The sequence below is a fragment of the Mesoplodon mirus genome (genome assembly GCF_964341445.2).
Source record: "Mesoplodon mirus genome assembly, chromosome: 10".
Lineage (NCBI taxonomy): Eukaryota > Metazoa > Chordata > Mammalia > Artiodactyla > Ziphiidae > Mesoplodon > Mesoplodon mirus.
In genome coordinates, this window is record NC_138986.1 from 40,098,098 (window position 1) to 40,111,991 (window position 13,894).

Below are 13,894 nucleotides of genomic sequence, written 5' to 3' on the forward strand. Positions count from 1 at the left end.
TATGGTGCTTTCAGAGTGACCTGTGAAGTGTAAATGTGACCCGCTCTTTCCTCTACCTCTTAGAAGCTTACCATTGACCACTGCATACAGTTTAATCTTCTCATCATGGTACCCAAGGCCTTATGTTACTCTTCTCCTTTCTTCTCTAGCATCATCCCTTTCTCTCCACGCCTCGTATTTGTTTTTCAGGGGCACTAAACTGTTAGCAGCATTGCCAACCTCACCCTCTCTTCTCCAAATACACATTCATTTATTCAACAGATGGATATTTTCCTCTGCTGTATAATAGAACTGCTCTAAGCACTTGGACACATCAGTGAACAAAAGAGAAAAAAAGTCTTGCCTTTACAGAGTTTACCTTCTGATTGGAAGACAGACAATAAATAAGTAAAAAGATTCAGTATGTCAAGTGGTATGGTGCTAAGTGAGAAATGCAGAGCAGGGAAGGGGTCTAGGGAGTGCTAGTTGGGGGTGGCGGTTCCAGTGTTAAATAGTGTTCAGACCAGCAGAAATTGGGAGCAGGACACATGGATGTTTCCAGAGGGAGAGACTTCCAGCAAGTGACTAGGAAGGAGATTAGTACAGCTCAGAAGGAGTAAGGGGGAAGGATTGTTGGTGTTGAACTTAAAGAGGAGAGGATGATATCGGTTTTTTGTTTTTTCTTTTTTTTTTCTTTTGGCCACACCCCGTGGCTTGTGGGATCTTAGCTCCCTGACCAGGGATTGAACCTGTGCCCTCAGCAATGAAAGCACGGAGTCTTAACCACTGGACTGCTGGGGAACTCCCTGATCTAGGGTTTTTAAAGTCATTGCAAGGTCTTGAACACAGGAGTGACATGCTCTGATTTACATTTTTAAAAGATCACTATTGCTGCTATATCAGGAAAAGACTGAAGAACAAAGGGCTAAAGCAGGGAGATGAGTTAGGAGGCTATTGAAAAGATACAGATGAAAAATGGCAGTGGCTTGGATGAGGATGTCAGTGGAGTTAGAAGTACTTGGATTCTAGGTATATTTTGAAAATAGGACCAACAGAATTGGGTAACAGGTTGAATATGGGGTGGGAGAGAGAGGAGTCAAAAGACCCAAGTTATTGATCTGAGCCACTGGAAGGATGGGATTACCAAACACTGAGATAGCAAAGAATGGGTAAAGAATAGGTTTCAGAGAGGAGATTAGGAGCTTGCTTTTATGTTATGTTTCCAATACTTACTACACATTTAAGTAGACATGCTCTGTACATGTTGGCTGTTTGAATCTGGAGCTTAGGGAGAAGGTAGGGCTGAAAATACAAATTACTAAATCATCAGCTTAGTATATAAAGCCAATACACATCTCTTTGTCATGTTTTTCTCATATTCTGACTTAATGTCTAATTCCTCACGTGATAGCACACTCCTGTAAGGTAGTTTCCTTGTCTTACCTGTCGTATCCTCTGCACCTAGAGTAACAGTGCCAATAAATGTTTGACAAATAAAGGAAAAAATGGGGCTTCCCTGGTGGCACAGTGGTTGAGCGTTTGCCTGCCGATGCAGGGGACACGGGTTTATGCCCCGGTCTGGGAAAATCCCACATGCCGGAGCGGCTGGGCCCGTGAGCCATGGCCGCTGAGCCTGCACGTCCGGAGCCTGTGCTCCGCAACGGGAGAGGCCACAACAGTGAGAGGCCTGCGTACCACAAAAAAATAAATAAATAAAAATAAATAAAGGAAAAAATGGATAGAAGAATGAAGGATAAGAGCTTTGTATACTGTGTCAACCAGTTGGTTTACTCTATTGCCTGTTAAAATTAAAACATTTAAGATTTCTGAGCAGAAGCTCTACTTGATTCATCTGTACCTTAGGACAATGAATTTAGTAACTGTGTAAAGGATGAAGTAGGGTGAAGAACTAAAATTTCCCAAAGGTGAATATCCAGTGCCTGGGGCTCAGTAAACGAAGACACAGTGAAGAAAAAGCAGAGAGGTAGCGTAGGCTCATGATAATAGATCATCATGCGATATTGCCCCTCTTCCTCATAAGGGTAACATGACTTTTCTGTTTGCTAAAGAAACCATCCTTCAAATATGTGTTATTTATTCAAGTTAGACACAGTGTGTCAAATCTCCATAGAAAGAAAAAATTTTTAAAGATACATTTTCAGTCTGGCTCAGGCTAATTTTTTTAGCTCTGTTATTCATCACTGCCCAAACACATCCTTTGCATTCATATCACTGAACCTTTGCTCCTACTGTGCCCTCTGGATAAACCTTTTCCTCCCCATGACACCCATATGATAATGTCCAACTCCACTGTGAAGTTGCAGCTAGAATGTCACCTACCTTCTTATTCCCAGTCAGAAGTCCCTCCTCTGTGCTCCTATTGCATTCACATTAAACTACCATTTTTATATTTATTGTATTGTATATGGCTAACTTAAATTATTTCATTAGGTCTCAAATGCCTCTGTATCTTTAACATGGCATTTGAGATATTTTTATTGGATTACATATACATACTGTTACATAGCATCTATATTCACACAATACATTTGTATAACAATCCTAAATCTATTGGGATTTACAAAAATACACAGAACATATACCTAATTAAATCATAGTGACATCTAATGCAGATTTGGGAAAGGGATAAAAGTGATCATAAGAAAATGAAAGCAAAGAAATGAGAGGAAAATACAAGGTAGAATTAAACAGAAATTAAGGTAGGTGAAGGGAATTGGTAACTATTGACCATTGCTTGTGAATTAAATAGAGTGCTGAGGCACCTGATGTGCGTTATATTGTTCAATTCTGTAACTACAGTTGCCCCTTGAACAACATGGATTTGAACTGTGCAGGTCCACTTACGGGCAGAGTTTTTTCAATAAATACATACTCCAGTACTACCAATCCATGGTTTGTTGAATCCTTGGATGCCAAACTGAGGATAGAGAGGGCCAGCTGTAAAGTTATACTCAGATTTTTGCCTGCATGGGGTTGGCGCCCTAACCCTTGCGTTGTTCAAGGGTCAGCTGTACTCTCTGAAGTAGGCATACTCATCACATTTAAAATCAGGAAACTGAGGTTCAGAGGGAAGAAAAGAGAAATTGTGAAGAGAATTTTGAGGAAAAGCATCTGTGAAGAAAATTACAACTTTATGAACAAACCTGAAAAAGTGTGTGAAAAACATACAGGAATTAATGATCAAGTCTGTGAGTAAGAAAGGAAATAAGAAGTGATGATCATGGAGATTTGCATGGCCAAAGTGGGTTATCTCTCGTCTTCAGTATGATGGTCTTCAAATTCTGCAGCTCTCTTTGGCACATTGTTCTATTGGGTCGTATTTTCTATAGATAATCTAAAATTAACATTATGTTATATATGTTATCTAAATACTCAACAAGGCTGACTGCTCAGTGTGCGTGCATTTACTACCCTCTGTTATATTTCTAAATTATGCTGAGGGAGATCTCAGATATTGGCTTCGTTGAATGTATTATCTAGGCAGATAAACCCTGAATGTGAATTTAAATTCTTTAAAGGCTCCAGCGGAACAACTATCCACTGGCGTTTTAGAGTGCGGATGAAAATAAAGTGGCTTCCTGTTGATTGATTGTTATCCTTTATCATTTATTTTTTGGCTGGTGGAACAATGGTTTGCTATTAGAAAAATTTCACTCTATTTACTTTAAATAAACAAAAAACATGTTTTGATATAAAAGACGTTTCAAAGCAGACGCTGGATAGATATATTCAATGTTTTTTCTTGTTTCTTGAAATGAGAAATTGATTGGCTTCTTAAAATTGACAGCTTGCTAAACCCTAAGGTAGCTGAAATTAGAATAACACAGTCATCCATCTGTTGTTGGCTCCCTCAGGATTTCAATCCATTATAAAATTTGCAAATCTGGAACAATCAAATTAGTTTGGCTGTTTATCCCCTTAAAGAAAGAGGACAAACATAAAGTTCTGCACACTTGCAGTTTGTAACTCCATACAAGTATCTTTTCAAATCCTAACAGACATTAACCATTTGTCAGCTCATTTCCCTGGGATGAGTTGGAGATTTTTTCCTTCTGCAGTTGCTTCTTTGAAATGATAAATTAAGTAGTCCTTTCAGGGTGGTAAATATTTTAATTTTATCCTTTTTCTCTTTATGTTGTTAATCAAAAGGTTGGAAAAAATATCAGAATATCATTGTTTCACCTTTTGATTATTAAAATATTTTTATACTTATATACAATTAAATATCCATTATACTTCCTTTGGGTATTCAGCAAATATGCTCTTTTCTGTTTTGCATTTATGGAGCATGTTTGTGAGTATGGTCAGTAATTGGCAAGGAGGTATATAATATGAATGACCCTGTCCTCAAGGAGGGGAAATAGGACATATACCTAAAATGATGAATTAAATAATTTGCAGCGTATGGTAAAATAGAAAATAAAGAAATGGGAAACTGACATTTTTCAGCTGGCTACTTTGTTTCAGGCAATGTGCTAGAGCCTTTAAGTATGCTATTTGAATTGAAGTTTTGTCAAATGAGGGGTTGTGTGGCATGTGCCACAGGTGTTCAGTGGAAAGAGTGACCAGTGTTGACTAATGCCATTATGGAAGATTAGGGGAGGAAGCAATGATAGAGCAAGAGGAGTGGCACTAGTGCTGCCTCCTGGGCTATTACAGCTGAAAGAAATAGGAGAGGCGAAGAGTCTTGCAGGCAAGGGCAATTGTATAATCAAAGACGTGGAAAAGAGTAATGCTTTTCTCCAAATAGTGCTGACTATATCACGTAGGATGCTGAGACTTAGGCTAGTTTACTGGTCATAAAGAATTAAATTTTATGGCAGTAAAAATGGAATAAAATGGATAGATAACAGCCACATGTTAAAAAAGAAGGAACAGAACCTCAGGCTTACTTTGGGGAAGGAAAAAGGTAGGAGGAAATGGACTGACTGGTTGGTTTCTTTGGGTGGTGAGAGTTCTCTGGCTTTACTACTGATATAGCAGGGCTTCAGGAGAGTCAGTCAACAGCCAAGCTTTAACTGCTTCTCTAATACTGGATTTGTCCCTCAGTGGAGATATGGTTTACTCTTCTGAAAATTTATTTAGTTTCGCACTATTAGCCAAGTGCCAGGCAGAATAGATTTAATTTCTTATACCACTGCTCTATGTGCTAGCTTTCCAAATTAAAAATAGAACAGAATGTATTACCAAAGTGAGTGATTTCGGTCAATATTCAGTTAATTTTTTCAACTCATTTTGTTTTGAGACTATTATATTTATAATTAAAATGATTGGTTATTGCAAATAGTTAATGCTGAGATTGAATTAGGCATTGTTGAGTAGGGTAAGTCTGATGCTATAGGTGTCGTTGTTTGGTTGACCTTTATTCAGTAACTTATTTTATTATGCTTCACAGTGACTCTGGGCTATCCTTTTGTTTCTTGATTTCAATATACAGAAAAATGTTTGTTTGTTTGTTTGTTTGTTTATGGCTGCATTGGGTCTTTGTTGCTCCATGCTGGCTTTCTCTAGTTGCGGCGACTGGGAGTTATTCTTGACAGTGCACCAGCTTATTGCGGTGGCTTCTCTTGTTGCAGAGCACGGGCTCTAGGCGCATGGGCTTCAGTAGGTGTGGCTCGCGGGCTCTAGAGCACAGGCCCAGTAGTTGTGCATGGGCTTAGTTGCTCTTCGGCATATGGGATCTTCCCAGACCACGGCTCAAACCCATGTCCTCTGCACTGGCAGGTGGGTTCTTAACCACTGCGCCAGCAGGAAAGCCCCAGAAAAAAATGTTAAGTTCATATCTATTTCCATCTCCACCTTGCTTCTAGTTTGATATGTAAAGCACAATTTTTGTTGTTCATTGGATATTTGTTCATTTATTCGTTCATCTACTCATTCATTCACTCAATGTTTGTTAAGCACTTATTACATACCCCACACACTATTGTGCACATTTCAGTAAATCACTGGTTACCAGTGATGCATCAGAGTCCCCTGAAAACATCCATTTTTATCATTGAATTTTACTTAATCATTTTGCTCCATCAATTTTATTTCTGAAGATTTTAATTTCTGCTTCATAAGTTGTTTTTAGTCCAGATTAAATGTAACAAAGATTATTTCACTGAACTTTTGTAGTCCAAGATCCATTTCTACTTGTCAGGTTGTCATATTGAATGTGAAATACAGATTTAAATATTAAGCCTCTTTTTTAATATATACCTGTAAACCATTTTCTGACTTCATTACTGCTTCAGGAAACTTTTCATTTCTTACTTCTTTTTCTAACGGAATTTTATTCACTCTCAAGTCACCTACATCTGTATCATATTAGTGATTTTTTGAATGGATATTTGATATTTGTTTTGGTCTGCTTAATACCTCATATATTCTCCTTTAAAAGTCTTTTTGGAGATTTAACTGATACCTTCTTTAAAGTTAAATGTGTGGAGCAAGGTATCACTGTCCAATTATAACTGTCTCTAAAGTTCAGTTTTATTCCTTTAAGTGTGGATCTCAACTACAGTGCACAAGAAGTAAGCTGTAGAGGTCTTCTAAAAAAACAAATGACTGAACAGTCACCTTCCGCAATCTTGTTCAGTAGTCTGGAGTATTTATTTTTACTTTTAAAATACTCCTCAGAGTATTTTGATATACAGCCACAATTGGAAAACATTATCTGTTAAAATGTGCAGAGTTAAGTTTTTACTCTGAAGGTACAGAATCATAAGCTTTTAGAGGGAATGGACTTGGGAAATTATTCCTACAACATCAGGAAACTTATCTGTCATCTCAGGCCGACAGCCAGGCCACTCTGGAAAGACTCTATTCTTCCATGGCGAAGAACTAAGAACCTGAACCTTATGTAAATATTCAGTGTCATAGTCTTTTTGGGCAAATTCTCTCATCTTGATTCTTGACTTTATTCCATTCTTTACTGTAATGGTAGAAGGTACTCTGATCTATAGAATTCATGACATTGGGAATGCCCATTCTTATCACTCTTAGTCCACTGCATACTTCTCCTCTATTGTTAAGATATCTATATGTATTCTACTTTCCAAAAGGGAAACGTAAGTATTATTTTAAGCACACAAATCCACATATTAACAAAGATATTTCTTATGCTTAATAATCTAATTTTATGTGTACTGCATTCTAAGTGTTATCATCTAATCTAACTTAAAATTGTCTGGTAGTAGCTTATAAAATCACTTTCATCATTATATCACATTATGATAGTTGATATGTAGGTCTGTTCCATGGCTATAGCAATATATAAAGTCAATGTTTATTTTATTGAAACTATTGAAATTTTGCAAAATCAGCCAATGTCACTGACACTACAGCACTAAAGTTTTACATTATTTAAACTTAGGAAACTAAGAACTTGAAATTATGGTGAGCATATGAATGATGATTAATAGTTTTTAAATATTGGTCATTATTGTGTGAGTGAGAATAATTTGTGGTATATGTTTTAGTACCAAGTGATAGAAACCCAAATCAGACTTTTCTCTTTTTTCTTTTTTTGTCTAAGCAGAAAAAGAGGCAGAATCATTGGCTCATAGTATTCAATAATAGGGTAAAGCTGTCCTTAGCAATTTGTCTCCTTTCTATGTCTCTCCCTTTCCTTGTATTGAATATATTGGATTCATTTTTCTCTACTGGAGACACAGAGTACCTCATAGCCCTGTACTTAACGGCGAGGGCATTGTGGGGGAATACCATCTCGTGCTAGTTTGAAAAATCTGGAGAAGACATTGCTCAGCCTGTTGCTAGGAAAAGGACAAAACTGGTATCCTTCTTCCTTAGGAACAGAAGGTACATCTGTTAGCAGAGTAAGAGTTATGAATAGCAAGGAATTCTAAGCTATATGAACTATAGCTTAATTGCTCTCATTATAGGTGAAATTCAGCAATATTGCTAAGATCGTATTCTGATCTAGATAAGTAAAACTCAGATGTAGCTTATCAGGAAATTAACTGACACCTATCTTTTAAATTTTTTATTTATTTTTCATTAAGAAATCACCCCTCTAGGCTAGATAGATGACCAACCAGCCTGGTTTGCCTGGGACTGTGAGGGGTTCCTGGGGCATGAGACGAAGTGCTAAAACCATGCAAGTCCTAGGCAAACTAGGAGAAGTAGGTTACCTTTACCAAGAGTGCTGAAAGATGAATTATTGTTGCTTTAAAGAGTAGATGTTTGATAACCGTGATGTTTACTTTGTTCTTCCCTATCTCTGCAGATCTCAAGGCTACCCATATTTTAAGGTTCAGTTTAAATGCCACTTCTTCCCAATCTCTTCCTCCTATGAATTCATGTAATTCTTTATCTGTACCACTCTTGTTCCACTTTGTGCTTTAAAACATCTTTGTCAGAGTTATCTATATACAAATTTTATCTCTGACACTACAGGCAAAGTTCTTTTAGGGCATGATGTATGATTTATCTTTTATCCCTCATAGATTCTAGCGTGGTGCTCCACACTTTATAAGAAGGGATTTATTAAAAGTAATGAATAAATTCATGAGTTAAGTAGGTATATTGTTAATAATATGAGATGTACCAGTGTGTAATGGGAAAAAAACTGCTGATACAGAATTCAGAAAACCTAGCTTTTGCCCCTCCCTATCACTAGATAACTCTGTGATTTTGGACAGTTTCCTTATTTGTGTGTGTGTGTATCTGCACACACACTGTGCACACGCTATAGTTTCTTCAGGCAAAAATTGAAAGTTTCAGCTAGATCCCCCTTGTTATCTAGTGATGCTTTTGAGTGTTCATGCTTAATTTGGTCATCCAGTGTTGTCAAAGACTAATCCAAACTTTCAGCCTCTCCTGTAGTCCTCTGTACTGTACAACCCCTTCACTTTTGGTAGATGATCACACTTCATACCTCACAGAGAAAATCTGCCTGCAGGAAGAAACTTGTTCAGTCCACCCTCGTACATTGCTGTACATTATATGTAGAATAATATCAATTATTCCTTCCTGACACTCAAGTGTAAATCTTTAAGAAGTAAACAGACATACTTATCTATATTTGTAATTCAAAATCTTATATATGCATTGCTTGATGAAAGTACAGTATTCTAGACCATTTTTGTGTTAACAGCTTTTGTGTCCTGAAAACCAAGTAAAAGTAGATTGTTTTAAAACTATGATTGTTTTGTACTTAATATACTTTTAAATGCTTTTTTTTAGGAGAAAAGTTATTTTGTAAAAAGTTTCCTGTTAATTCCTTTATAAAATGTCACTGACGGCTCTTAAAAGAACAGGATTCATCAGTGTATTTTCAAAATTTACATTAAAATATGTAAAAATATTGCTTTCATCAATTTTCAATTAAAATGTGATTATTATGCAGAGTTTTATACATTTTTATAACCCAGTGTTCTGTTGTTTATAGCTACTGATGCAAATGTGAAGAATGAAAGTCTTTCATCTGTGCAACAGCTTGGTGTTAAAATGACTGTCAGGTATATTATAGGGAAATATCTCCTTGTGCATTTCTAGAATTTGTTTTGTCTAGCTGATATGTGCTTAATAGTATTTAATTTAACAATCAACTATTTTGTATGCTTTAAATGCAGAGTTTGTCATTCAGAAAATAATAACTTTGTTTTGAGGATATTGGCATATGATTGAATTACCCTTGCAGGTAAATCAGTTACAGTTCATTACTACTTCATAGGCTAACTACAACGTATTTAAGTCTCTATGACTGTCAGGTTTTTTCCAAAAATAACATTTTAAAAATCAGCACATTGGTAGCACAATCATACCATTTTCTAAAATATGTTTAGTTTTTACTGTCAGGATATAATTATGAGTACAAAAGTACCTTAATGTAGTTTCAGAAGTTAAAATGAATAAACCAATTATAGTAGTTTGAATTTATTGTACTGAAATTATAATTTTCAAAAGAAATGGACAAGCGGAACAGACTGGGAGTTAAGGTCTGAGTCCTTGAACTCCTCTTTTTCTTGATTATTACATGGGAATCTTGATAGTCCCATTCTGTCTACTTCATTGGGTCATCTTCAGAATCAAGTGTAAAAAAAGATGCATGTGAAAGCTTTTAAAAAAGACTGTTTGGGGCTTCCCTGGTGGCGCAGTGGTTAAGAATCCACCTGCCAATTCAGGGGACACGGGTTCGAGCCCTTTTCCAGGAAGATCCCACATGCCGTGGAGCAACTAAGCCCGTGTGCCACAACTACTGAGCCTGGACTCTAGAGCCCGCGTGCCACAACTACTGAAGCTCACGCACCTAGAGCCCACGCTCCGCAACAAGAGAAGCCACCACAATGAGAAGCCCGTGCACCGCAACAGAGTGCTCCCACTCACCGCAACTACAGAAAGCCCACGTGCAGCAATGAAGACCCAACACAGCAAAAGATATATATATAATAATAATAACAATAAAAATAAAAAAGACTGTGTAAATCCATAACATTATAACAAAAACTATGATAGTAATTCTAGCTCACCCACCTTATCACATAGGGTATATAACCCATTGATTATGTTTTGTGACCCTATACCCACCTTTTATATTGTAATGACCTATTTCCATTCTGAAATGGAAACCATAGATAATATGAGCAGTCTAGTCACATATATTTTTTTAATTCAACATAATGTCTTACTGTTAAGAAATAAACAAAGTGATTTATAATGAAAAGTTTGTATACTACTGCGGTGCCAATAGTGAGACAATAGCTGGCACCCATTTAGAATCATTGTAGCTGTGGCAGCTACGAATAGACTGATTTTATTTTGGTGCGTCAGATATTACAAGAGGGTTGCCACTGGCAAAGTGACTTTGCAAAATGGTGAACAAGCCTTAGTAAGTCTTCAAGCAAAGCAAAAGAACTATCTTTCCCTAACTTACACATGGTTTCATTCAGTGTATAATAAAATATATGACTAATATTTTATGATTTTATATGAAACAGAATTAGTTTCAGATAATTATAAATAGATTTTTCATCTATGCAAATGACAGGACATTTACAAGTTGTTACTGTGCAGGACTGACTGTCCCATGTCTAACCTCCTGGCCCTTACTCAGCAACTATCAGTAGTCCCCCAGTCACTATGACAATCAAAAGCACTCCCATAAATTTCCAAACTAGCCCCTGGGGGAGGTGCCACCTTCATATAGAACCATTGGACTATATGAACTCTAAAATTGCTCTAAACTTAACATTATGTCAATCTAGCCTATGAACATTCCATGTTTTAGATTAAGTTCAGGAAAAAATGCTTATATTCCAGTACTCATCTATAGTATCCATGTTTTGTTCTTTCACTACCATTTCATTTTCCTTTAAAGTTATTGTATTTACCAGATGAATACTGCTAATTCCAATAGATCATAATTATCAGGTACATATATTGAGTGTTATTCTTTCGTAAGTGCTCTGTATAACATAGTTAGCTAAAAGTAGAAATTTGAAAACTTAAAACCGTGAGATCTCAAGAGAACTACACTTTGTTGAATGTTAAAAAATGAATTTACAATGCAGGGCCTGACATTTTTTCATTCTGTATGTTTTCTGGGCTTTTACAGGTATGGCAAGTTCCTCAACCTGTTAAGAGATGGTGCAGAAAATGATCTTACCTTGGTTTTAAAGCACTGTGAGAGATTCCTGAAACAGCAGCAAGCTTCTGTAAAATCTTCTCTTCATATCCTTTTCGAATAATTGGCAGTACTTGAACTCTCTTCATATGTTTTTCAGAATTCTTTGATGGGGTACTTCAATACATTTATAGGAAAATAATACTTTAACCTATATTAGTGATTTGTTATGATATACCTTTATGGTATTTTATTCTATATTTTAAATATGTACTTTATTAGACTGAGTAGTAATTATTAAATTTTATTAGTTGAATCTTAAATGAATAAGTAAAGTTATTAGAATGTATTTTCAGTTATATATAAGGAAGTTTTAAAAATAGGTTTAGTAAATCAGAATAATACTCTAGATTTAGTAAATCTAGAATAAGAATAAAACATGCATTTATTTTATTTGAATTGGTTATCTTTCAGAAATAGGATTTGACTTTAAGAAAAAAGTGTATACAGATCTTTTGCATTACTGAATTCTCAACATGTGTGGATTTATTTTTATACTTGATTATGCTAATAATTTGGCAGATAAACTAGAGAAAGGATGGTACTATTGTGTTAGTGACTTGAACAGTGTGTTTCCACGGAACAGATAGTTTTTCCTCCAGTTGCTGGTGCTGTTGGCCTCCACTGGGCATGTCAGTGCACATGTTACATTAAAATAGTCACTGTGCAAGTGATTTATTAATAAAGTTTGATTTTATATCAGTAGCTTATAAATTGGTTGAAGACAAAATGAGGACTAAGTATCCTTAATATCTCTTTCCTGAGATTCTGGAAATGAATATTTATGGAGTTCTTATATCTCACCATGTTAAGATAAACTATTATAAAAGTTCCTTAACTGTGCTTTTCAGTTTGCTTGCAGGGGAGTTACACTGGCCATGACTGGTTTGTATCTTCTTTGTTCATAATAATGTTGGGGGACAAAGACAAAACATTCCGATTTCTTCAGCAGTTCTCCAGGCTTCTGACTTCTGCTTTCCTTTGGTTGCCAAGACTACATATTTCTGTAAGACTTTTTAGTCTATTTTTAAAGGAGTATTTTAAATTTTAAGGAAAACCCTATTTAAATTCATTGGGATCTTATTATTTTATTTGTAGAGTGCGCTATGTACTCAATATTCATTTTCTATCTGAATGCAATTTTGAGTGATTCCTTTTGAAGATATAGATTTGGCATTTTCTCGAATACTTGCTGTCTTACCTAATGGTAACTGAATGAAAGATTAGTGATAATAGGTGCATTACTAAATTTTAAACTTGTCATTTAGTAAATTATAAAATTCCATATATAAAAAGAAAACTATTGAATGGATATTTTTATTCTTGCTTTGTTAGAAAGGATCTCTGGTTAAATTATAGTATGAGAAAATAAGTTGAAATTGCATCCATATTGTATAGAGGAAAAGCACACTAACTATATACATTTTGGAAATCTATGATGAGTTTTGATTAAGGTAGTATGGTGTATTTTTAAAGATTTTACTAGTTTCATGAGATCCAAGTTTAAAGGTAAGTACATCCCTCAATTTATTAAAGTTTCTGTATTTTGTTTTACTTATGTACTTACTGCATTTAAGACCTCCAACTTGGGAAAACTGTCCATTAAAATAAGCCATGCTAATGCTTCCCAAACCTTTTTCATGACATGCTGTCCTTGGACAACAGAATTACACGGCACCCAAGGATAAGTTGTTAAGGGGGCTAGAGAGTATCTATGTCAAGTTAAATGAAAGCATTTATGACACGCTTTTGCAATATGTATTTGTGATAAAAGAAAGCACCAAGGAATACATTAAATATTGAAAGTTTATGATTTTATGCTTGAAATAGCTGTATGTAATTCCTGAATAATACTTCACCATAATGAGAAATTTGCTCCTCTTTTACTTCACCATAATGAGAAATTTGCTCACGTGAACAGCAGGAAGCAAAAGGCAAAAAACTATGTACTAGCTTTTTTCCAATCAATGTAACTGTTTTCCTTCTGTTAACCAGAGTTTGAACAATTCTTTAAATTGTACGTGAAGATTTAAAATGTCTTAAAGGTCTTACACTCTTTCATTTACAAATGTAATGTTGAAAATTCTTTTGATAAGTATGGATTTTAAGTCTATCACACATTTTCATGTCAAGTATTTTAAAATGATATCTACATGCCACTAGTCTTAAGTATTCTACTTTAGTGTTCAGAGTGTGACACAGTCAGACATCACCAATGAACTGTTTTTAACCATAATTTCGTAAAGTTGCGTTTCTGCTTTG

At 35.5% G+C, this 13,894-nt stretch overlaps 1 protein-coding gene across 1 annotated transcript in view; it reads left to right on the plus strand.

Moving 5' to 3' along the window:
* Window positions 1-13,894, plus strand: part of TBC1D32 (TBC1 domain family member 32) — a 181,137-nt gene that overhangs the window by 138,424 nt on the left and 28,819 nt on the right. The window contains exons 29-31 of the mRNA XM_082633325.1: window positions 9,398-9,467; window positions 11,564-11,679; window positions 12,484-12,638. Coding sequence (XP_082489451.1) covers window positions 9,398-9,467; window positions 11,564-11,679; window positions 12,484-12,638 — 341 coding nt within the window. The remainder of the gene's footprint in view (window positions 1-9,397; window positions 9,468-11,563; window positions 11,680-12,483; window positions 12,639-13,894) is intronic.